The 27,434-nt window shown below is 36.8% G+C and overlaps 1 protein-coding gene across 1 annotated transcript; it reads left to right on the top strand.

Moving 5' to 3' along the window:
• Positions 1 to 25,231, top strand: LOC106728682. Its single transcript, XM_014552403.2, is given in 3 exon segments — positions 1 to 126; positions 22,272 to 22,579; positions 22,581 to 25,231. Coding segments are annotated over 3 exon segments (696 nt in total). The 3' UTR covers positions 22,843 to 25,231.
• The last annotated feature ends 2,203 nt before the right edge of the window (positions 25,232 to 27,434 follow it).

Genomic DNA, 27,434 nt, shown 5'->3' with positions numbered 1-27,434 from the left:
ATGGCTATACACTACATTGCTCTTCCGTACGCTAGCATAGCACAACATTTGAAAGGTCTTGCTGACCCTCCAGATCCTCCAATGGGAAAAGAGAGCCCAGAGTGGACATTCAGCTTTACTAGCACTGTGGGTCATTTCTTGGAAATCTTGGCTCTAGTCTCACCCCACATAAATTGCAGGGAAGTCTGCTTGTGGACTTGACCACTGGGATTCTGTTTGTGAATAAGAAGGGTATAGGGGCTTGCAACAACTGGCACTTGGATCTTGGCAGACCATGTTCCTACCTGCAGTGCCCAAGCAGTAATCCCAATCAGCAGCTCTGCTCATCTGCAAAACCAAGTCAGTGGTGCCGTTTGATCAGGGAACGTGGTGGGGTGCGGGAATGCCTGATTTGAGTTTTTAATGAAGAGTCATGCCAGCCCTGGACATTGCTCTGCCCCTGCCCGGGTAGGGGAGCTGAGTCATAGCCTGACATACTGCTGAGTATAGGTCTTGACTACACCTGACCAAAAAGGCTGGCCAGAACACCTGGAAAGCGTGTAGCCCAGCAGTGCTAGAGTAGAAAGTAGGGCAGGTAGAGCTGATTGTCCACAGAGCAAAGCCATTTGCCAGGGAACTTGAGGAGTGGGTTGGCTTGACTCAAGACCACAGACAAGAGCCTTGCTAGGCTTGGAGTTGATTCCCCTATTCCACCCAGGGAAGAGAACTAATTCGTAACCCTTTCTGTTGCTGAGAATAGCTTTTGGTCCCTCCCAACCAGAAAGCCTGGTCAGGAACACCTGGGAAGCTGCTTGAAATTGGCCCTCCTGTTCCACCTAGGCAGGGGAGCTAATTCATAGCCTCACCCACTGCTAATAAAACTATCATCCCTGCCTGACCATAAAGACTGACCAGAGCACTCAAAGAGTTGTCTAGCCTAGCAATGCTAGAACAAAGTCCAGCAGGCAGAGCTGATTATCTGCAGAGTAAGGCCAACCACCCTGTTTGGCCAGGAAACTTGGGGCATGGGTCAGCTAAGAGTTAAGACCACAAACAAAGAGCCTTACTGACTTTGGAGCTGCTTCTCCTGCTCTGCCTGGGTAGGGAAACTAATTCATAGCCCTACCTATTACTAAATACAGCCCTCGGCATTCCCCACCCAGGGAACCTACCCAGAGAACAAGGAAACCTGTATAGCTCATCCAGTAGCCCTGCTTACAGTGGCACTTGAGCAGACAGCATAGTCCATGATTTTCCCCATCTATAGAAAAAAACCAAGGTCCCCATCTAGCCAGGAAATTCAGCACATAGTTTGCTTCACTTGGGTTCCCAAAGAGCAAGACATGTGGACCCTCAAGTCAGTTCTACTGTTCTATCGGGACATGAAAGCTAATTCATAGCTCCACCTATTATGAGTATAGTATCATCCCTATCATCTAGGAAGTCAGACCAAAGCACCCAGGCAACTGGGGAACCCGTCCTACACAGGGATCAAGCCAGCGGTCCTGTTAATTTCTTCTCAGTGGCAACTCCCCAAACTGGGAGCTTGGGCAGTGGCCATGACCAACAATAGACAATGCTAGTAAGCCCCATCTACCCAAGAATGTTATCAGTTGACATATCCAGAAATACAAATTGAGCTGACAGGTGAAGAACCGTCCCCATCAAAGGGAATCCATAAAGTCTGGAAGAAGATATCGCTCACTAAAATGCACAGATACCAATGTAAGGAATCAGAAAACATAAAAAAAAATCTGGTAAACATGACACCAAGGTAAATTAAGTTCCAGTAACTGACCCTAAAGAAATGAAGATCTATGAAATGTCAGAAAAGGAATTTAAAAAATTCTCTTAAATGTAGTGACACATATAAAGGCAACAAATGACATTAGGAAAACAATGCATGAACAAAATGAGAGGTTCAAAGAAATAAAAGCCATTAAAAACCCCAGAATTTCTAGAACTGAAAAATACAACAAATGAACTGAAGAACTCAATAGAGAGCTTCAAAAGCAAACTTGACCATAAAGAAAACAAACAATGACCCAGAAGACAGGACATTTGAAATTACCCAGTCAAAAGAGAAAAAATAAAGAATGAAGAGTGAAGAAAGCCTGCAGGACTTATGGGACACAATAAAACCCCCATAACTGCATTACAGAAATTCAAGAAGGAGTAGAGAAAGGGACCAAAAGGATATTTAAAGAAATAATGGCTGAAAACTTCCCAAACTTGGGAGAGAAATGGACACCCAGATTCATGAGGCTCTGACTCCAAATAGGTTGAAACTCAATAGGGCTACACTAAGATATATTATAATCAAATTGTCAAAAACAACAAATTTTAAAAGCAGCAAGAGAAAAGAGAAGTTACATATAAGTAAACCCCATAAGACAATCAGATTTCTCAACAGAAACTTTTCAAGCTAGAATGGTATGAGATATCCAAAATACTAAAAGAAAAAAACTCAACCAAGAATTCTATACTTGACAAAGCTGATCTTCACAAGGAGACTTTCCCAGATAAACAAAAGTTCAGGGATTTTATCACCACGGGACCTGTCTTACAAAATACGCTAAAAGGAATCCTCTGAGTGGAAGAAAAAGGACACTAATTATCACCATAAAAACATAAGACAGTAGCATGAAATTCACTGGTAACGGTAAACATATAGTAAAGGTCTGAATCTGTATAATGATAATAATGGTGTGTAACTTACAACTCTAGTTTAAAAGTAAAAGATAGCCTTGATAAAAATAACCATAATAACAATGTGTTATTGGATATACAACATAAAAATATATATAAACTATAACATAGTAACATAAAATGTGAGGGAAGAAGAAATAAAAGTGTAACAGTTAGGAATTCTATTGATGTTAAGTTGTTATCAGTTTTAAATAGGGTGTTATAAATTTTAATATATTTTATGTAAGCCTCATGATTTCCAAAAGGGAAAAAACCTGTAGTTATTACACAAAAGAACATGATAAGAAAAAAAAGTTAGAGCATCCTGCTAATAAAAAGCTTCAAAACAAAAAACAGCAGGATAAGAAAAAAGAACTGTGGACCAAAGCAGCCAGAAAACAATGAACAAAATGGCAGTAGTAAGTCTTTATCGATCAATAATCATTTTAAACACAAATGGATTTCTTTAAACATAAATTCGCCAGTCAAGAGACATAGAACAGATGAATGGAGGAAAAAAACAAGATCCAACAAAATGCTGCCTGCAAAAGACTCATTTTAGCCATAAAGACACATACAGAACTAAAGAATGGAAAAAAACTTCAAGCAATTTACATAATTGAAATGATCAAGTTAAAGAGGATTCTGAAGGCAGCAAAAGAATCAGTTACAAGGGAGCCCCCATAAGACTATCAGCTGATTTATCTGCAGAAGCTTTGCAGGCTAGAAAGGAGTGGCATGGTATATTCAAAGTCCTGAGAGGGGAAAACCTGTAACCTAGGATATACACAAAGCAAGATTATCAATAGGAGAGAAGAAAGAATCTTCAGACAAGCAAAAACTACAGTAATTTAGCAGTACTAAACATACCCTAAAGGCAGTGTTAAAGGGTCTCTCTAAATAGAAAAGGAGGAATAATCTATAGGAAAGTGAAAAATCCAATAGGAAAGGCAAATATATAAAAGGATTGAAGATTACTTAAATAAACTAGTATAAAGATTAAAAAAACAAAATAATAAAAAAGATTATAAATACAGCACACAGTGAAAGGATACAAAGAAAGATGTAAGATAGGACATCAAAATCACAAAATGTAGGGGAGAGGAGTATAACAACCTAGATATCTTATAATGTTTTCATACTGCTATGACTATCAATTTAAAGCAAGTAGAGACAGTTATGGGTCAACAAACTTAACCTCCATGGTAACCACAAATCAAAAAACATACAGTAGATCCACAAAAACCAAAATAAAATAAAATAAAAGGGACTTAAGCATGCTACTAAAGGAAATCAAATCACAAAAGGAAAAACAAAAAAGTGAACAAAGAACTACAGAAACTACTAGAAAAAAAGGATTAAAGTGGCAACAAGTACAGACCTGTCAATAATTTCTTAAAATGTTAGAGGACTAAATGCTCCGATCAGAAGAGTGGTAGATTGGATTAACAACAAGAACCCAAAATATACTGCCTATAAGAGACTTACTTCAAGGTAAAAGACACATACAGATTGAAAGCAAGGTAATGGAAAAAGATACTCCATGCAAATGGAAATGTGAGGTAATGGAAAAAAGATACTCCATGCAAATGGAAACAAAAAAGCAAGGTAGCAATACACTTATCAGACAAAATACACTTTAAAACAAAGGCCATAAATAAAAACTAAGAAGGGCATTATGTAATGATAAAGGAATCAATACAAGAGGAGGAGATTACACTTGTTTACATGTATGTACCCAATATAGGAGCACCTAAATACATAAAACAGATACTAACAGAACATAAAGAGAGAAATTGACTATAACACAGTAATAGTAGGAAGCTAACACCTTACTGACATCAATGGACAGATCATCCAGACAGAAAATAAAGCAACAGAGGTCTTAAATGACATAATAGATCAGATGGAATCAACAGATATCAATAGGACACTACATAAAAACAAAACAAAACAAAACAAAACAAAACAAAACAAAACAAAACAAAACCAGAATATACATTCAAGCTTGCATGGAACATTCTCTAGGATAGACCACATACTAGGTCACAAGCCTCAAAAGGTCTCAAACAAGCCTCAACAAATTTGGGAGGATAGAAATTATTGCAAGTAACTTTTCTGACCACAATAGTTGTAACTATATTCCAACCACAGAAAGAATAAATACATGGAATGTAAACAACATGCTACTAAAAAATAAAAAATCAATGGCTCAATGAAAAAATCAAAAGAGAAATCAGAAAAGATCTTGAAAAAATAAAAGTATAAACACAACTTTACAAAATCTATGGGATGCAGCAAAAGTAGTTCTAACATCAAGGTTCATAGTGATACAGAACCTCCTTAAGACACATGACAAATCTCAAGTAAACAATCTAACCTACCACCTAAAAGAATTAGAAAAAGAACAAACAAAACCCAGCAGAAGGAAGGAAATAAAGATCAGAGAGAAAATAAATAAAATGGAGAAAAATAAAACTAGAAAAGATCAATAAAACCAAGAGCTGGTGTATTGAAAAGACAAAAATCAACAAACCCAAACCAAAAGAAAAAAAGAAAAAGACATGATACAAAAGAGGAAAAATAACTGATACCACAGAAATACAAAGAATCATAAGAGAATACTACAAACACTTAGATGCCGACTAATTGGACAAAAGAAATGGACCAGTTTCTAGAAACATACAGCCTGCCAAAACTGAATTGAGAAGAAACAACTTGAACAAACCGATCACTAGGAGTGAAATAGAATTTGTAATTAAAACAAAACAAAACAAAAAAAAAAACTGTCCTACAAATAGAATTTGTAATAAAAAAAAATCCCTGCAAAGACCCCAGGACTCAGCTTCACCAGGGAATTCTATCAATCATAAAAAGAAATTATACCTATCCTTCTCTAATTATTTAAAAAAATTGAAGAGGAGGCACCACCACCAAATGCATTCTATGAGGCCACCACCACCCTGATACCAAAACTAGACAAAGACACTACAAAAAGGAAAATTACAGGTCAGTATCTTTGATGAATATAGATACAAAATTCTGCAAAAATTCTGCAACAAAATATTAGCAAACTGAATCCAACAATACATAAAAAGGATCATACACCATGAGTAAGTGGGATTTGTTCCAGGGTTGCAAGTATGGTTCAACAGACCCAAATCAATCAGTGTGATCCACCACATTAACAAAAGGAAAGACAAACCACATAGTCTTGTCAAAAGATGCAGAAAAAGCATCTGACAAAATTCAACATCCATTCATCATAAAACCTCTCATCAAAGCAGGTATAGATGGAATATATCTCAATATAATAAAAACCATTTATGACAAATCCATAGCCAACATAATACTCAATGGTGAAAGGCTGAAAGCCTTTCCACTAAATTTAGGAACAAGACAAGGATGCCTACTCTCACCATTTCTATGTTCAACATAGTACTGGAAGTCCTAGCCACAGTAATCAGACAAGAAATAAAAGGTATCTAAATTGGAAGTGAAGAGGTATAACTGCCACTATTTGCAGATGACATAATACTCTATCAAAAGCCATAAAGCCACTCAAAATATTAGAATCTGTACATGAATTCAGTAAGGTAGCCAGATACAATTAACATACAGAAATCTGTTGTATTTTTTTCACTAAAAATGTAGTATAAGAAAAAAGTAGAAAAACAATCTCACTTGAAATAACATCAAATAAGTAAAATACCTAGGAATACAATTAAGCAAGGCAGTGAATGACCTGTATGCTGAGAACTATAGAACACTGACAAAGGAAACTGAAGATGCAAAGAAATGGAAAGATACCCCATGCTCTTGCACTGGAAGAATACTGTTAAAATGGCCATACTACCCGAAGCAATCTCTATCAAAATGCCCAGGACATTTTTCACAGAACTAAAACAAACAATCCTAAAATGTATATGGAATTACAAAAGACCCAGAATTGCCAAAGCAACCCTGAGGAAAAAGAACAAAGCTGGAGGTATAACTTTTCCAGACTTCAGAGGTAGAGTAAACATAACAGCATGGTATTGGCACAAAAACTGACATATAGATCAATGAAACAGAATAGACAGCCCAGAAATAAACCCATGCACTTATGGCCAATTAATCTATGACAAAGGAGGCAAGATCATTCAATGGAGAAAAGACAATCTCTTCAACAAGTGGTGTTGGGAAAGCTGGACAGTTAGTTACATGTAAATCAATGATATTAGAACACTCCTGCACACCATATACCAAAATAAATCCGTAATGGTTTAAAGAGTTGAATGTAAGACATGAAACCACAAAACTCCTAGAAGAGAACATAGGCAAAATATTCTGACATAATCTGTAGCAATATTTTCTTAGATCTGTCTCTCAAGGCAAAAGAAATAAAAGCAAAAATAAATAAATGGAACCTAATCAAACTTAAAAGCTTTTACACAGCAAAGGAAGCCATCAACAAAATAAAAAGAACCTACAAAATGGGAGAAAATATTTTAAATGATGAAACTGACAAGAGGATAATGTCCAAAATTTCAAACAGCTTATATAACTCAACAATAAAGAAAAAAGAAATCAATTGAAAAATTGGCAGAAGACCTAAATGGACATTTTTTTTTTCCAAAGAAGACATACAGATGGTCAACAGGCACATGGAAAGATGTTCAACACTACCAATTATTAGAGAAATTCACATCAATACCACAAAGAGGTATCAACTCATACCTGTCAGAATGGCTATAATCAAAAAGTTTACAAATAATAAATGCTGGAGAGAGTGTGGAGAAAAGGGAACTTCCTACATTGTGGGAATGTAAATTGGTGTAGCCACTATGGGAACAGTACAAAAGTTCCTTAAAAAAATAAAAATAGAACTGACATATGATCCAGTAATTCCACTCCTGGGTATATATCTGAAAAAAACCCTCTAATTCGAAAAGATAACATGCACTCTAAAGTTCATAGCATCACTATTTACAATAGCCAAGACATGGAAACAACCCAAATGCATATCAACAGATGATTAGCTTAAGATAGGGTATTTATATACAATGGATTACTACTCAGACATAAAAAAGAATGAATTACTGACATTTGCAGCAATGTGGATGGACCTAGAAAATACTATAGTTAGTAGAGTTAAGTCAGATAGAGAAAGATAAATTTTACATGATGTCACTTCTATGTGGAATCATAAAAATACAAGTGAATCTATATACAAAATTCTAACAGACTCACAGACATAGAAAATAAACTTATGTTTACCAGAAGGGGACGAGGGACAAATTAGGAGTATGGGATTAACAGATACAAACTACTATACATAAAATAGTAAGCAACAAGGATTTACTTTATAGCTCAGAGAACTATATTCAATATTTTCTAATAACCTATAATAGAATATAATCAGAAAAAACATTTCTGGGAATGTAATGGCAATAAATACAATTAACAATATTGTGTGTGTATTTGAAAGTTGCTAAAAGAGTAATCTTAAGTTCTTATCACAAAAAATGTATAAAAATGTGAGGTGATGAATGTTAACTATATTAATTGTAATCATTTCACAAGATAATATGAAATCATTATCCTGTACACCTTAAATTAATATGATGTTATATGTTAATTATTTTTCACTAAAACTAGGGGATAGATAATAGAAATTGAATCCAGCAACATATACTTTGCATCCAGCCACAAATGAAAAATGAGGTGTTTATTTCAAGAATGCAAGTTTGGGTTATCATTCAAAAATTCATGTATTTCATTATATATTAAAAGGATGAAAAATACCACATGATAAGATTAGTAGATGTACAAAATGAATTTGACAAAACTTAATTCCTAACATGATAAAAAAAAAAAAAAAGCTCTCAGTGATAGAAATAGAAGGGAATTTCTTCAACCTGATAAATGGCAGCCATGAAGAACCTACAGCTAACATCACGTTTAATGGTAAAATATTAAGTTTCTTTCCCTCTAAGACTAGAAACCAGACAAGAACATACCTTCTTTTTAACCCTGTATAACCCTGTATAAAAGATCCCAGCCAGGCAATAAGGCAAGAAAAAGTAAAAAGCACATAGATTAGAAAGGAAGTAGTAAAACTATATTCCTAGACAACACGATCATGTAGATAGAAAATCCTAAGGATATAGCCACTAGAATAAATGTGGTTAGCAAGATCAATTTATAATAATCAATTGTACTTTTACATACTAGCAGCCAACAATTGGGAACAGAAACGAAAAACAGTGTGTATCACTTACAATAGCATCAAGTAGCATCACATCTGAATATTGCAGGTGGGAATGTCATTAGTCACCAATTCCACTCTCAGGTATTTGCACAAAAGAACTGAAAACATATGTCCACATGCAAATAAGGTAAAAGACATTTATACTTTTGTTAGTGAATTAAAAATAAAACCTATTTCTATAAAAATAGAAAGTGATAATATTGCCTCCTTCCCCAATCCCATTTTCTAGATATATTCACTATTAATAGTTTATCATATCATTCTAGACTTCAATGCAAAAATAAACACTTAAAGCTATAAATACTGTTACACAGTGTTTTATCACAGCATAATGTAGCATGGCTATTATTTGTGTTAATAACTTGGTATTTCCAAACAGCTGTTGATGGTGCCCCACTGCAATTTGCTTAATAGATTTCTTATTAGGCAATGAAATTATTAGTGTTTTACAAAGCAGAAGGTGTTCGTATGTTTTTATATACTTGTGCAAATTATCCTTTAGAATTCTTAGAAATGAAATTTTAAATTCTAATAGCTACTGGCAAATTGCCCTTTAATATTTTGCCAAGTACACAACTACAAACAGCTTCTTTAAAAAGTTACTTTAAAATTGGATAATGCATAAGCAAATGTGTTTATTTTTTCTTCACTGCTCAACTTTGAGAAAGTGTCTCTGTTTTGCTTATAGCTGGGTTAGTTAGGGAAAGCTAAGGGACCATACAATCAACTTCTTTGTAGCTTCAAGTTCAAGATACCAATCTTAGAACACTAAATATCATTCATAGGTGTTATTTATTGAGCATTTCTTATTCCAAATATTTAGAAACATCTAGGGGCCCATATTTTTAAATGGTGAAAATCAAGTGTAAGACTAGTAGAATTCATTTTCTTGATTTTGATTTTGATTTTACCCTTATTGTTTCTTTTAAGACGTGTTCTCTTTTATCTACTGATAAACTTCATACTAATGTAGTTTTTCCATTACGCACTTAATTCACTGAGAATGGAATTCCCTTTTCTACATCTAACACTGCTAAGATCTAAAGCAAGCACTCAAAATACTTTGGGTGGAAGGGTAAGATTTTCAAGCAGATGGGAGTGGTATTTAAAAAAAAAAAACCCCACAACTAATTAACTTTTATATTAATGGATGCTAATGGGCACTTATAATGATAAGAAATTGGTTAAAAATCACTCTCCATCGCTTAGTAAAACTGTAAAACCCTACTGTGTGTAGAACATTGACAGGATTTAAACAGACTGTGTACTTTATCACTCTATTAAGCATTTGATAAGTGAGATCAGAATCTTTAGTAAACTGAAGCCCTGGAAAAAAAAATCACTTATATGAGCTCTTTCACCTTAGGAGAAGGTAATTACTCAAAGCTATTGCTCCACAGGTGGTCAGTACAGGAGTCCTGTCTATCTTCCTCTGAGGGTGCAAGACCTTTATTGGGTAGGGAAATGAACTTGCTTTTGCTTGAGCAAAACTATAAGGCTGCTTGAAATGTAAGTTGGGCTACTTAAGCACAGTTTTTATTACATGGTCTAAACTCTTTGAGCCCATACTCACGCATCTATTCGAGTATAATATTAAATGATGGTAACACATGAGGTGTGAATGTAAAGTAATATATCTTTGGGATTTTTTTCATACCCTTTCTCCCTCCTGACAACCTCACAGCCCAGGAGGACCTGATGCCCAGCTTCTTTAAGGCAAAGCACTGTGTTTGAATTTGAAGAACACTTAATATTAAGGGGGACTGAAGACCACTCAAACATCATTGATTTTGACTGGGGAGAAGTGAGAGCTCCTTGATAGAATGAAGTTTGAGGGAACACAACTTTCTCAGTGCCTGACGTGACACAGTAAATTTAGTGTTGGTGCCCGCAAAGTAGGATTTGTTGGTAATGCCTCAAGGCTTCATATATCCCGCGCTGTACCGCTTGATAAGCCTCTGAAAGAAAAGACTCCAGGTAGTGGTGTGTAGGGGTAGGTATAGTGGAGGAGGGGCAAGTGGGGGGTGGGGGTGGGGTTCCCTGCTCTCTACAGACACTGAAATACAGAATAGACCGTGGGCTGTGCTCTCATAGAGCTTAGAATCTCATACTGGAGACAAATCTCTATATTTACAAATGGAAGTAAGTCCTATGAAAGAAAGGAATTCAATCTATAAAGCAAAGGATAAGCTCCCTGGAGGAAGTAATGTTTGAGGGAGCTCTGAAGGAAGAAATAGGGTTTAATCGTGTACATGGAGAGCTGGAGGGGGAGGGGAGGAATTGAAACATGAACAACAGCCAGTGTAGCTGGGAGTGAGTGCTGAGGGCTGGAGGCTGGGCTAGCTCAGTGGGCACGAGTCTGGCCATGCAGGCCTCGCAGGCCTTGTAGCCGTGGTAAGGCTTATGTTTATTTTAAGAGAATGGACAACCACTGAAAGGCTTTAAGTAGTGAGAGTATGAGATCAGGTTTAGCTGCACTGTAGGAGAATGGATCACCACAGCATTCACTCATTTCTTCCCCAAACCTTTATGACAAACCTACTAGAAAGGCACTGCAGTCAACCAAATTATAGAGAATATAGTGTCATCCTTTTGAAATGCTCAGCCTGATTGGGAGACAGGCATATGTTTTGGGTTCTTAACAAATTACCACGCATTTAAGGCTTAAAACAACAAAATTTGTTATCTTACAGTTCTGGAGGTCGGAAGTCTGAAATGGGTTTCACTGAGCTGAAATCAAGGTGTTAGCAGGATCATGGCTGTTCTGGCAGAGAATTGTCGTTTTTCCGCGTTCACTTTCTAGAGGCCCCCTGGCCCTGCCCGGGCCTCTGCCATCATAGCTCCTCTGACTCTCCTGCCTTCCTCTTTCCCGTTTAAGACCTTGTGACTTCATTGGGCAACACCTGGATACTCTCCCAGCTCAAGATCCTTAATTAATTCCATCTGTGAAGTTCCCTTTGCCATGGAAGGTTACGTATCGACAGGTTTTAGGGATTAGGCCATGGCCATCTTGGGGGAGGGGCACTATTCTTTCTATCACAGCATGTAATTAAATAACAAACATAAGGCTGAAGGGGAAGATTTGAACCAAGACAAGACCATCTCTCCAATTTACCTTATTTTTGGTAGTTACCTAAGAGTTTACTGCCATGATTCTGCAAAGGACAGTTTTCTTCTGTGTTTAAAATCAGACTAATTCTGGAATTGTATTTTATGTCTTAAGTGAAGAAAAATCTACATAGAATTTTTCAAAACATCATTATATAGAGACGAGACTGATTATTATTTTCGTGGTCTGGTAAATAGCAAATTTCATCAAGGTTTATGTCTAGCTCCTAAGTGTAAATTGAACGAAGCACAGAGCAGATCTTTCCAAACTTTAATGCACATTCAGATCTCGTTAAAGAGCTGATTCATTAGATCAGGAGTACAACCTGAAACTTTGCTTTCTAAAATGCTCTCAGGTGAAGTGGTGCTGCTTATCTGAGGACTGTATTTCAAATAAGCAAGGACCAAAAGTTCCGTCAAAAATCCTCCTAATATGTACAAAGAACATACAGAGCGCATAACTTGGGGGAGAAAGCAGACATTAGCTCATGAAGAACGTAGTGAGGTTTGTGTGTGTGTGTGTGTGTGTGTATAGATGGAATAATTTGTTAACTAGTTATACTATTTCATTCAGAGGAAGAGCTTAGTATCTATGCATTTTCTTAGGACCAAGGATGAAGAAATGGAGAAAATGTTCTGCCTGTAAACTTACCTGGTCTGAGTTAGAAAACTGAAGGGCTTTCACTCCTCTAAGGATTATTACAGGTAAACTGTTTTATTTTACCTAATCTGCCTGTTAGTTGAAACTGTGGATCCAGGGAGGTGTCAGTGCTAGTGATTGTGAAAGAGTTAACAATTCTGTGAGCTGGTTGCTAATCCATTGGTAGCCTGATATCATCCCTGGTGGAGTATTTACACCATGGAAATTGAGAAGTGCTACAAACAGGGCTGGCTTGCTTTCCTGCTTTCCCCTAGGGAGCTGGTTTACTAGCACACCACTGCCACAAACCCACTATTTCTTTTAATTTGTACATTTTAGCAACTGGCACAGGTATGCTGGGTCTAGACTCAGTCTTTCTCCCTAGCCCACCTGCCTATCCACGCTGTCAATGGCTTCCCCTCTGTAAATGCGACTCTATGTGGGCAAGTGGTTTCACACAGCATCCTCTAACCCTGAACTTCTCCTAGTTTCCCAGAGTTTGTTGTTTTGGGCTATAAGTGAATTTCTCAGAAGTAATTTTATATACTTAGAATCATAAACTCCATTTGATTTTTTAGACTCTTCTTGTAAGATGCTCCAAGGGCATTTTGGAACAAGCTATTTATCCACAAATCACCCCTTGTAGGAAGAAAGTTGGGCCAGTCATGATATGTACTCTGTAGTTGGTGGTCTAATCTGAAGAGGAACAATCAAGCCTGGTGGGTGTGAGTGGGAAAAGGCGGCCCAGGGTGCAGCTGGAGCAGGTGAGAACAGAGTTCTAGTGGTGTGGTATTTGTGTGTGTATGTGTGTGTTTGAGGCATTATGAACAGGGATTAACAGGTAGGGAATGGGGTGGAGGGAGAGAAAAAAAGAAAACAAAGGTGGTAGTTTTCCAGGAGACCCAATATTAGTTGGTTAAGCCTCCATGTTTATGTATTGTTATTAACTAATTACTCTGGCATTAAGCATTTTATAAAGTGATTTTATGAAAATTGTCTAATCTGATCCTTTCTTCTCATATTTATATGTTAGCTGAGATGGTAGCAACATCCTCATTCACTGATGAAGAAAAAAAACTTTAAGTGACTTCCCCCAAGGTCACAGAGCTGTTATTTATACAGGAAGGGGGCAGAGCCCACCCATTCAAGGAATGCTACAGCAATTAACATCAAAATGGTGAAAGATTCAACCCCCAGTAGGCCTTGAGGCTCAAGATTGTGGGAGATTTAACTTCTAATAGACCTTGAGTTTCATTATACGCCCATTGTAATATATTAGCCTGGTATATAACATGCCCACAGGCACCATGACAGCCCCAAGGCTAGCCACAAAAGGTCAAAGAGTGGGAAATGGCCAACTTCCTGGGAATCCCAGACCCTTCCGCAGGCTAGTTTGACTGGTCCTTCCACTTATTAACATATGAAGCTACTGAGCCCACGGGCAACACTGCCCCTCACAGCTGCCGCCCTCTCTCTCTCCCTCTTTGGAGACGGGCTCACACTCTTGTCTATGGAGTGTACCTACTTTTAATCTGGTCACCCAACCCCCACACCTCGTGGCCTTTCTCTTGCCTTTCAATGTATCTCTCTACATAAATCTACCTTTACGCAACTGTGGCTGGCTCTTGAATTCTTTCCTGCACAAAACCAAGGACCCACACTTAGCGAGGCACGTCCCAGGGGCTCAACCGAAGCCTGGGACACGGCCGTCCTCACGCCCCACATCCGTTTTTCCTGCATAGTTATCAGGCCAAGCTCAGACAAGGGGTGGGCAGACTGCAGTGAGTGCCTGTTTTTATGAGCAAAGTTTTATTGGAACACAGCTACGCCCTACTTTAGACTCCTGCCTGTGGTAGCTTTTGCCCTAGAACAGCAGTTGATGAGTTATGACAGAGAAGTCTTGACAGAAACTGTATAGCACACAAAACCAAAAAAGCTCTATAGTCTGGCCCTTCACAGAAAAAAATCTGCTGACCCCACCGTTAGATTCCTGATTGCACTGTGCCAGCTGAATCAGTCAGACTGATGCCAGCGGTGTATATGACCACAAAGTTGACGTAGCTTTAGGAGTATGACAGACCTCTGGTGCAAAAACAATACCAAAACAATACCATGGTAATTAAAATTCCTACCATTAATCATTTCTGCGAATTAAAACATAGAAGGTTTTATTTAAAATATTATCTAAGGAAAAATGATAACTTAAGTATTAGTTTTTAACATTGTATGAAATAAACCTTATTTATTTATCAGCCAAAAGGCAGGTATGTCCTAAGTGAAAGGGCCATGAGGTAGAAAGTTTTGATGAGACAGCAGATGTCATCTAAAGCAGCATGGTGTGCATCTTAAGATGAAAACTAAGAGAAAACAAGCTCCTTGGTGGCCAGGCAATCAGTGTTCTAAAAACACCAGTTAAGGGTGGCCTTGGAACTTTCTAGGGTTATAGAAATATTCAATATCTTGACCTGGGTGATGGTTACATGGGTACACCCATATGTAAAAAAAACCCCCATCAAGCTGCATACTTAAGAGCTGTGCATTTTGCTATATGTTAATTAGACCTAAATTTTTTTTTAAAAAAAGAATAAAAATGAGAGAAGTTTGCCATTGGTGGTCAAAAACAGCATCTGGTGGTTTAAGAAAGCATTTAAATTAGGTTTTCTTTATGGATAAAATAAGCAAATCTCATCATCAGTGATATACCAATGTTCCCACTCAGATCTCACATCTGATTAACCAGGATGCCTAAACCTGCAAGGGTCTGGAAGTTTATGACACCTGATAAAATAGAGCCTGAATAAAGATCTTAATACAGCCTAGTTATTGGTCTTCAAAAAAGAGTAATAATATTAGCTAACATTTATTGAGTGTTATGTGCCAAGGAATATTGAATTCAGCATGCATTAACTCATTTAATATTCCCAATAACCCTGGTATGTAGGTAATATTATTATCCCATATTACAGATGAAGAAACTGAGACACAGTAAATTGTCTAAGAAATCTAGGCAGATTGGCTCCAGAATTGCACTTTTTACCACTTGGCTACATAGCTTCAAAATAAAGATTGCCATTTCCTTTGGAATTCAATTTTACGTAAGGACTATGATACTTTTTACTGAGAAACATGGGTTTGCTTCTACCACCTCCAGGTCTTTATTTGGATCTCTGGATTATGCTTAGTAAATATGCAATAAATATTTGGCAATTAAATTAAAGCACATGCAGGCCATGACCAAAAGCACAAGCAACAAAAGCAAAAATAGACAAGTGGGACTACATTAAACCAAAAATCCTTGTGATTAAAGGAATTAATTAACAGAGTAAAAATGCATCCCACAGAATGGGAGGAAATAATTGCAAACCATATATTCATAAAGAATTAATATCCAAAATATATAATGAACTCCTACAACTCAATAGCAAAAACAAACAAAAAACAAATATCTCAATCAAAAAATGGGCAAAAGAATTTGAATAGACATTTCTCCAAAGAAGACATACAAATGGCCAACAAGGATCTGAAAAGATTCTCAGCATCACTAATCAACAGGGAGATGATCAAAACCATAATGAGATACTACCTCACATCAATTAGGATGGCTATTATCAAAAAAAAAAAAAATTAAGCACTGGTGGTGATGTGGAAAAGTTGAAACCTTGTATACTGTTGGTGGGATGGCAAAATGGTGCAGCCACTTTGAAAAACAGTAGGGAGGTTTCTCAAGAAATTAAAAAGAACTATCATGAGATCCAGCAATTTCATTCAAAAGAATTAAAATCAGGATCTGGAAGAGATATCTATACTCTCATGTTCACTGCACCATTATTCACAATAGCCAAGCTAGGAAAACATCTTAAAAGTTCATTAGTGGATGAATGGATAAAGAAAATGTGGTATATACATACAATAGAACATCATTTGGCCTTAAAAAAAGGCTGCGATCCTGCCGTATGCAACAACATGGGTTTGCCTGGAGGACATTTTGCTAAGTGAAATAAATTAATCACAGACGGACAAATATCACATGATTTCATTTATATGAGGTGTCTAAAATAGTTAAACTCCAAGAAACAGAGAGTAGAATAGGGATTGCCAAGGTCTGGAGGGAGAGGGAAATGGAGAGTTACTTTACAAAGGGTATAAGGTTTTCGATGTGCAAAATGAGTAAATTCTAGAGACCTGCTGTACAACATTGTGCCTATAGTTAACAATACTGTATTGTACACTTAAAAATGTGTGAAAAGGATCGATCTCATATTGTGTTCTTACTACAATAATAATAAAAAAGGAAGAGAAGCTGGCACCACGCAATATATAATTAGATCATACCATTTACTCAAAGCTTTTTGTCTCTTCCTTTGATGTTCTCCACTCAGCTAAACTAAGTAAACTCTTTTTTATCCCAGTCTTCCTTTGTTTAGCTCTTTGTTATACCTTATCTATAAAGGAGCTCAAAAAATTTTTTTAATGATAAAGCACATAGGTGAAGCCAACAACATTTAGTCAACCCTTAAAAGCCTGTCTCAAATGTTACCTCCTTTGTGAAGTGTTCCCTAAATTTTGAGGCAGGATGAATCTCTCCTTTCTCTCTGTTCTTATAGCTCTGTGGCTGTTGGGTTATTTTGGCATTTATTACATGTGTAACTCCATATAGAGAAGAAGTGTATCATAAACAGTTTTATATCCCAGAGCCTAGCACACCTGGCTTATAGTAGATGTTCTATAAATATTTGATCGCTGAATGAAGGACAGCCCTTTTAGAGGTGCTTGGAAACTTTGTGTTATTTCATATATAAAGTAGCATCCTTAAGTTGATTGAGTGGCAACTGAAACTGACAAGCACACTAACATTAGGCAATGACTGATTGCTAATTAGTAGTCTGCTCCAATCGTCCTTGCATTTGTCTGGTTACTAAGCACAAATTCTTACCCCAAAACTCACAGGTGATTTTTGAAGCTATTGACATAATCTTTTCAATGTGTTTCTCCTGGGTTTCCCCAAGCCCCATCTCTAACCAACCATCTTTAGGAGTCCACTAATGTGTTTCTCAGTTTAATTCTTAAAGTATTTGACAGATTAAAGCATTTTGTAATTCTGATTTCCTGTTTCATGCAGCAGTCTAAATATTTGTGTTTAGGTTTGAGCTTTGGGTATTTACTTAGACTATTCTACCAAGTGGCCTAGAAAGAATAATTGGGCCTGTACATCTCCTACCATGCTCAAGCCCCTGGCTGATCTTTTGAACTAATTATAGCCTTCCTCCCTGCAGCTTCTGAAACTTTCTTAACATATTGCTCAAGACATTTGCTACTAAACAACAAGATGAGGCCTAGGCAGTATTTATGATGCCCAACATTTATCTACCCATACCATTGGTCTACCTTCCATGATTTCCCAATCATTGCCTCTCTCTCTCTCTCTTGCTTTCTCTCTTTCTCTCATTCTCATTCTTTCATATGTGCCTAAACCACCTAAAAACCCAAATCTGAAAAGCTACAACAGTTATCAAGGTTTTCCTTGTCCTGGGGCCTTGAAGTTTTCCCTACTCTTTCAATTCTTGGATGTCTCAAGGCCTCAGTATTTTGCCTGGACTTCAAACAACTAGCATTCCTCTCTCCATGAGTATTTCTTTCCTTCTCACATGGGATTAAGAAGATTTGGTTCTTCCTCTCAGTCTACCAAGGTCTTACAGATGGGACTTTAGTAAGTACAATTCCCTATGCTTCTGAATCCACTGAAAAAGAAAAGAAGTGTGAAGACTACTAGGAACCATGAGCAAAAGAACCTAAAAAGAATCTTGAGGTCCTATTGAACATGCATAGTCTTCATACTCTTCAAAAGCACATTATCATTGTGAGTGCCAGATGTGTTAATGGTCATGCTAGGAGCTGGGTCCCCAAGGAATAACATATTCTCAAGAGTGGGATCTTTGATGATTGGAAATACCTGAAAGATGGGATAATTCATATCTAACATATGTGACATCCCCAGCTGCAACTGTCCAGTCTTTCACCTATGTCTAAAGTCAGTGACTCTTGCTATATACAACCTGAAACTCAAGGAATAGCCATGTTTAACAGTTGATTGGCATAAATTAAGCTAAAATGAGTAATTTCAGGTCTGTAACAACACTTCTTGACTCCCCCTTTCCAGTGCTCCTTTCCACTGAGAAACTGCTCTTTCGTTATCCCAGGTGATTAAGACAAAGGGTGTCAGGTTGACCAAATGGTCTAAGGTACCAGACTCAAGCTCTGCTTCCCATGTAATTAATATTCAGTCAGTCATCCTCTGTCCATCATGACTGGTCCACAAAGCAGGCCAGTAGAGTTCCTCCCAGACACTTCCTAAATATGGGTGCTAAGAAGGAAAGTTCTCTAATCTGAAATGGAAAGCTATACCAGCCACATAAGACTCAAGTTGATGCTCATAACTCACAGCATGTGGAGAAAACCACCAAAAATCAAGCCAACATAGAGTAAAGCAGAACCAAGAGACAGAGAGAAATAAATTCCTCATGACATTACCTGAGCATCTAGATCTATTCATACCCGATCCATTTTATCACTGACCTTGTCAATCACATTGATCAGTAGAATGTTTTTTGGCTTAAAGTAGTTTACAATGTGTTTCTGTCACCAGAAGAAACCTGATTAATACACAAACATATATGAAATATCTATTATTATATTATATTATATTATATATTTTATATATATATATGTATATATATATTTTATATATATATTATATATGATATTCCAACTTGCTTCATCAAAATGACTCCCCTGAGTTCCTACCACCCAAGACCTAAGGATGAGCTCAGAAACAAAAGCAAGAACCATCTTGACTAATTTCACCTCTGGTTAAGTGGATCCACCTGCCCTTTGAATGCAGTTTTCCTACCTCCTTTATATTACATCTAAAGCCATTAACATCCCTACCACTAACATGGCATGTACTCTCTTACTTTATAGTAATACTTATGTATGATGTCTTTCTCCTTGACTAAATTGTAACACCCTCAGTGACAAAAACTTTGTTTCATACTAGTTTGAATCCATCAGAGCTCAGAGATGAAAGTCTAACTGTCTCAAAAATGTTTTCTCGGTTTTTTGTTTTGTTTTGTTTTGTTTTTTAATTGACATGTGAAGCACTGATTTTCCACAGAAGACTGCTTCGGTTATTCATTGTGATTCTGCAAGTTTCATTAGAGGCAACAACTGTAAAGCAATTACTAAAACAGATTCTTAGTGGAAAAGTTTGCTACTGTTGAATGTGGGCTCAAGCCTACAATTCTATAGACTCAGGTTCTTTCATCCCTAAGTTAAATAGTCTGGACAATTGTTAGTTTATTTACTTCTTTGAGGGAATCTAGCATTCTGGTGAATTGCAGTTAACCTGAAATCTCTTCACATTCCACTATTATTGTTAAAAACTTTTCTGAAATGTTTAAGATTCCATCTCATAAAGATAAAACATAATTTTTATTTCATAGAGGTATTAAAATGTCTTAAGGTTATCATTTGGAACATCAATTCTCTTTATCATTTAGATATAAAAGTGTATAGAATGTGGCCCCACATCTCTTCAGCCTCAAGATAGATACCAGAATGTTAATTTTTATTTTATCTAAATTCCTGTCAGGAACTTGTTTCTCTAATCTAGAAACTGAGTGCAGAGGAATAAAATCAAATAAATTGAAGCATTTGCAGATCTACTATATTGTACTTGAATGGTGTAAAAATTCATGAATGAGGTGTTATATAATGTACTAATTGTGTAGCCTTTTGTAAACCCCCAAAAAGCCAGAATTGACACATTAAGAGACACAAATTCTATTATGCTACAAACACATTGAGACCTAAATTTTTCAAGACATAAGGAACAGTAGAATTGCCTCATACGTAATTTAGTCAGCATCTCTATTTGTTAGAGTTGGGGGAAGAGAAGACCTTCAAGTGTATGTTTACTTTCCACTAGAAAGAGATTTGGGAAAGAATTCCACAGTAAGAACAGTAGAAGAGATTTCAGTCACAAATTTTTGGAAGCTGGAAAACAGATGACTTAGCAGACCCCACAAGCTAAATCCTAAATTGATAGGAGAGCTAAGAAGTAACTCATTTTATAATGTAGAACCTCCAAAGGCTCAGAAATTACTCACACTAGGTATCTCTAGAGATGGTGTGAAGGTGGGATTAAAATTAGAGTGGTTGGTTCCAACTGTGTTTAAGAAAAAGTTAGCTTCCAAGATTCCCTCTCCCTCTTGTGAAAAGATCAGAGTTACTCTCTAGAGAAGGTAAAATATAGAGTCTGTGGCTGAGGACCCCAAACCCAGTTGACAATGGGTTCTTAACCTGAAAAAGAAGATGTATAAGAGTTTGCATATTAAATGTCCTGCTCTCAGCCGTTTGCCCCATTTGGATTCCAATGCAGCCTAGCATATACCCTCTGGGTCAAAGATTGTAAGAGTCTCTAAGGAATCTGACCAGCCAAGAGGAAAAGTCTTTGAGACAATGACATTGGAAGCTCTTTAATTAAATGTTTCACCCATGCACAGACAGAGTTCAATCAACTTTTCAGAGTCCCACTCTTACAGATAATCAGCAACACCTGGGGAACAACTCCAACAGGAATACAGAGATCAAAACTGTCAAGAAAAAGATAAAACATAGATAAAACAAAGAATTTATTTTTATGAAGAAGCAAACCTAGAAAACAACACATGAATTATAATTAATATTCAGAAAATTCGAAGACAAATGCTGTAAGCATTGAATAAGATCAGAAATGTGTGTTTGTGTGTGTTTCTGTGTGTGTGTCTGTGTGTACATACATATATTTGGAAACAACAACAATAAAAATTCTTTAGAAATTTAAGTGAGAGTAGAAATGAAGAAATACAAAGAATTAAAAGGTGGGGCTGAGAAAATCTCTTCAAAAGTCAGGCAGTATGACATAGTATGGAAATAACAGAAAACAGAAGATTTCAGGAAGAATCTAGGTAGTCTAAAATCTGATTAAGAGGTGTTCCAGAAAGTGAAAACAGAAAATGAAGACAGGTAGTTGTCAAAAAGCAATTTGAGAAAATTTTCCAAAACTCAACATAATTTTGTAGACTAAAGGGGCTCATGAAAAGCTCAGTATGATGGAAGCAAAAAGACCCACACTGTATCAGACACCTCTTAGTAACACATCAGATCCTCCTGATCTCTTGTTTCAGTCACTGCTATGGCAACCAGATCTGCCGGCTCCAACAAGGTTCACATACATCTCACCTCAAATCAATACTGCATGCCTCTTGATTCCTGCTCTGAGGCTTTTCTGTTGGCACTAAAGAGTGGAATGTCCCAGAAATCTATTTGAAGCTCACACAATTTTAACATTTCCTTACCTAGGAAACCAATGTTAAAATACATGAAGCTATATCGTTATGAAATTTTGGAACATTAGGGATTAAAAAAATCCTAAAAGCTTCTGGAGAGAAAAAAAAAATACATTACATACAGATCAAATATCACAACACCAGAAAGCTAGAAAAAAAATGAAGTCAAGCTTTTCAAGTTCTGAGAGCAAAAATTTTTCTATAACCAGAGTCGTAGATAAGGCATTTGATAAATTTCAACATCTCTTCATGGCCCGTGTGTCTGGGTGGTGGAGTGGTCGCTCGCGGTCACCTCTGCAAATGGGCTCCGTGGCCTAGCATCCTGGTCCCCGCCACCTGTGATCGTGCACCGAGGTCCACGAGGGGTCGCCACCGAGGTTTCCACCAGCCCACAAGCAAAACCACGGCAGCCACCCGCTCCAGCGGCTCGCTCGTGGCCACCCACGACTACTGCCGGCGCCGCCCGGGCTCCACTTCCAGTAACAGGTGCTGCGGAAGTGCGGGGTACCCTGGGGAAGCCATCCCCCCAACCCGGTCTCCCCAAAGCCGACCCGGGTCACTGGTGGGCTAGCTTCTTTTTCAGGAAGTCCACTCTCCCATTCATGGCCACAGTGTTGGAGTCCCCAGAGCACCTGGAATCGCCCGAGAACTCCACCAGCACGATCACCTGTGACCTGGGTCAGGAAGACATGGGGAGGCAGCAGCCTGGCGGCAGCCTGGCAAAACCAACTCCTGGTCTCATCCTGAGTGGCCGCCATAAGCTGCCAGGCTTCCTCCCAAGGCGCTAGGCTCATAAGAGCCCTCCCCGTTCTCTTCCCTCCCCTCCCTGAGACGAAGCAGGCTACAGCCAGCAGAAACAGTTGGGTTCTTTAATATCAAAACAGCGAAACACCAAAAAGGAGGTTGAGAGAACCCCCTCTTTACTACCCAAGCCACATGAGAGCCTTCCTGACACCTTATAACCCTGTGCCTTGCATCAAGTAGAAAATAAACTCCAAGCAGCAATCAAAAAGAAAGAAACCCCAACCCCCTCAAAACCCACCTATTTATGAAAAAATTCTTAGCAAACAAGGAAAAGAGGAAATATTTTTAATCAAATAAAAACTGTTTATAAAAATATAACCTGCAAAACTGTCGACCAAATATGCAGGTAAAATAAAGGCATACAACTTCACAAAAAGCAAATAAATAACATAACGAAACAAAAATATTTTCATGTATCTTTTCTCACGTAGTTACCAGAGGATTTGATCCACCAAAAAATGAAGTGGTAAACCAAGAAGAAAGAAAACAAGGGATACAGGAAACAGGCAGTCTAAATCAATAGACAGGCAAAGGGAATCCCTAGGATGATGGTAAAGGGAGATGTCAGGGAAAATGTACAAAGGATCTGGATGACAAGGAGACCAAGTCAGAGAAGGTCCAAAGGCTCTAGGCTCTAGAAACTTCTTCAGTAAGATGACAGAGCTAGAAGGGACAGAGCTAGAAGGGACAGATGGTATTGGGAAGGAATGAGGGCCAAGTTTTATGTATGGAGTAAGGGTGAAAAATGTGACAAAAAGCCAAATCTCTGTGTTCTCTGGCAGAAATTCAATGTTTAAAAACAAAAGACTCAAGAAACAGCAACATAAGCAAAATTGAAGTAAATATGAAAACAATCAACAGAAACATTTGAAACTGATGGCCTTTGTGAGTGAGTATTGGGGTCAAGAACAGGGGACTGATATTGTTTTGTTTTATTTTATGAAAATACTGGAAAATTGACTCTTAAATCTCTATCTATGTATAACCTTGGATAATAATTAAAATTAGGATTTCTGCTTCTAGCCATTAGGAAGAAATAAAGTTTGGACTTACTGTCAGGCCATAATCAATTAGAAAGTTGAGCAAAATATATGAAACAACAATTCTCAGATATTAACAACAGGTAGCACGGGACTGTGATAGCTGACATATGGGAAACTAACAAGGTACACCCTGTGACTGCCAGGAGTTCTGCCTGGAGGTACTTTCTCAAACTCAGTGCAGAAAGAGGGAACCGAAAGGACTCTAGCAACCTCACTGGGTAGAGGAGACAATTCAGAGTCCAAGGAGTCTGGGGGAGCCAGAGTATACAGGGATGAGTAAGGGAGAGAAAAAATATCCATAGGGTTTCCTTTAGTGTTTGATTAAATATCAATCTGCACATTCTACAAATACACAAAGAATAACTTCTAAGGGGAGAACAATTGCCAGGAAGTTGGAAGCAGAACAACCACAGAGTTCATACATCACTGGAAATATATTGAGTTCCCAATAGTCAGGGTGAAAGTCTTTATTAAACAGAAAAACTATTTGGTAGAGACCACAGAAGAGTGATTAATTTGCCATAAAGTGACGTGTATAGTAGACATGCCCTAATAAAGTCTTTTAAAAATACCCTGGAAAGAATCAAACTGATCTGACAAAAACCTAAATGACTATCGGAACAAAGCTCAAAAAACACTTTTTGAAGGACTACAACAACATTCAGCACTCTGATAACATAAAATTTACAATGATCAGAATCTAATAAAGAATTACTACATATGTATAAAAAGAGAACATATAACCAATAACAAGGAGGAAAATCAGTCTGTAGTAACGAATCTAGAAATTACAGTGATGCGGAGTTAGTACAGAAACTTTAAGACAGCTGTGATCATTATGCTTTAGAATTCAGGGGGAAAGTGAATACAAAGGAGAAGGGACATAGAAAATATAGAAAGAATCAAAAAGTGACTCCAACATATGGAAACTATAAATCTAAAATAAAAACTTCACTGGATAGAATTAACAGCAGATTAGAAATTGGAAGGAAAAAAAAAAAAGAAAAGAAAAGATAGTGGACTAGAAGAAAATTCTATGTAAATTCTCTGAAATGAAGCATAGAGAAGAACAGCAACTACAACTCCAACTCCAACAACTCCAACAACAACATGCGTATGACTGGAATCCCAGAAAAAGAAAAAAAGAAAAAGAAAAAGAAACAAGGGGCAGGGGTGGGCACAGAGACATGTGAACGTGTAATGGCCAAAATTTTTTTCAAATTTGAAGAAGACTGTAAACCAAGACTCAAGAAGCTTGATGATCCCCAAGCAGGACAAGTATAAGGAAAACCACAGTGCATCATAATCAAATTGCTTTAAAAAAAAAAAAGAAAGAAAGAAAACAGTGATAAAGGAGAAACCATTTGAGTCAGCCCGAGATAAAAATGTCATTATATAGAGTGAACAAAGATAAGAATCACAGCAAGTTTTTCATCAAAAACTATGAAATTCAGGAGACAATATAACAATGTATCTAAGTTCTGGGGGGGAAATGTCGATCTAAACTCTATACTCAGAGAAAATATCTTTCAAAAATGAAATATTTTCATATAAATAAAAGTTGTGTGACTGCATTGCCAGCAGAACAAGAAAAAAATTTATATCAGATGCCAGCTTAAATAAGGAGGACCAGCAATGATAAATGGGTAGATAAATAGAAAAGGTATCATTTTTTCATTTAAAAAATTTTAAAAATAGCTATTTAAAGTAATAATGAAAACAATGTATTTGGAGGCTTATAATGTAAAATGCATAAAATTATGCCACAAAAGAGAGAAGAAAGGATGTTAGTTATACTGTTGTAAAGTTCTTACATTTTATATGTGAAGTTTTGTGATGTAGTTTGAAGATAGACTGTGTTAAGTTTAAAATGCATATTGTAAAGCTTACAGCAAACACTTTAAAAGACAAAACACATGGGTATACCTAATAAACCGCTAGTGGAAATAGAATGAAAGGGAAAAAATTGGGAACTAATTGAAAAGAAGGCAGGAAAAGAAGAAATAGACAATGAACAGATAGGACAGATAAAAAACAAATTGTTAGATTTAACCTCAAACATATCAATAAATACATGAAATGTAAAGAGCTTATACTCTACAATTAAATGTCAGAGATTGTTGGGCTGAGTAAAAAAATGCAAGATGTATACCAGCTTTCAACAAATCCTTAAATATAAAGACACCAGTAAGTTTTTTAAAAAGCATGGAAAAGGTATATATTGCAAATAGTAACCAAAACAAAGCTGGAATGGCTAAATTAAAACAAGACAATGTAGACTTCAAGACAAGGCTCATTGCAATGGGTCAAGAGGTTTATGTAGAAATTGACAAGCTGATTCTAAAATTTATATGGAAGGCAAAGGACCTAACATAGCCAAAAGACTATACTCAAAAAAGAAAAACAAAGTTTGAGGGCTTATATACATCTTATTTTAAGGCTTATTAAAAAGCCACAACAATCAAGAGTGTTTGTTGCTGGCATAAGGATAGATATATAGATAATGAAATGGAAATAAATTACATATTTATAGTCATATAATTTTGGACAAGATGCCAAGTAATTCAATGGAGGGAAAAAAAGACTTCAACAGGTAGTACTAGACCTGGGTATCTATATGGAAAGCAGTGAGATCTGTACCTTATATCATGTGAAAAAAGTAACTTGAAATGGACTATCAGCCTAAATATGAAAGCTAAAAAATGTAAAACCTGTACCACTTCTTGGGAAAAATGTATGAGAAAGTCTTTGCAACCTCGGAGTAGACAAAGATTTCTTAAATAGTACACAAAGACCATGATAAAAAAAAAAAATAAACTGGCCTCCATCAAAACTTAAAATTTCTCTTTGAAAAAATGATCTACAGAAAATGACAAGCCAAAAATTGGGGAAAATATTCATAATACATATATCTAAGAAATAATTTACACGGAAAATAACATGCCAAAATTATACAACCCAGTAATTAAGAGAAAAAAAATTAAAAATTAGTAAAATATTTAACAGAACCATCACAAAAAATATACAAAAGGTCATTAAAGCGTGAAACAATGTTTACCATTGTTAGTCATCAGGGAAATGCAAACTAAATCATGAGATACATTCACTTCACACCTAGGATGGCTAAGTTAAAATGACAGAGAATGCCATGTGCTGAAGAGAATGTGGGGCAATGGAAGCTTGCCTACTTTTTTAGGTGGAATGCAACATGATATCAGCATTTTTTATGAAGTTAAATATACACCTAACATATGACTTGGCAATTCTACAAAAGAAATGAGGATATGTATCCTCACAAAGACTTATAAGTGTTCATGGCAGACTTATTCCTGATAGCCAAAATTTGGAAACAACCAAATGCCCAATATCTGGCAAATGATGAAACAAACTGTAATACATTCATAATAAATAGACTACTTCACAGCAGCGAGAAGGAACAAACCCTGGTGCACACGCAACATGGGTAATCTCAGAGACATTATGTCGTGAGAAAAGAAGCCAGACAGAAAAGAGTACATACTATAAGATTACAT

The sequence above is a fragment of the Camelus ferus genome, chromosome 5, assembly GCF_009834535.1.
Source record: "Camelus ferus isolate YT-003-E chromosome 5, BCGSAC_Cfer_1.0, whole genome shotgun sequence".
Classification (NCBI taxonomy): Eukaryota; Metazoa; Chordata; class Mammalia; order Artiodactyla; family Camelidae; genus Camelus; species Camelus ferus.
Note: the sequence above shows the minus strand (reverse complement) of the source record. Positions and strands in the feature narration are given on the sequence as shown.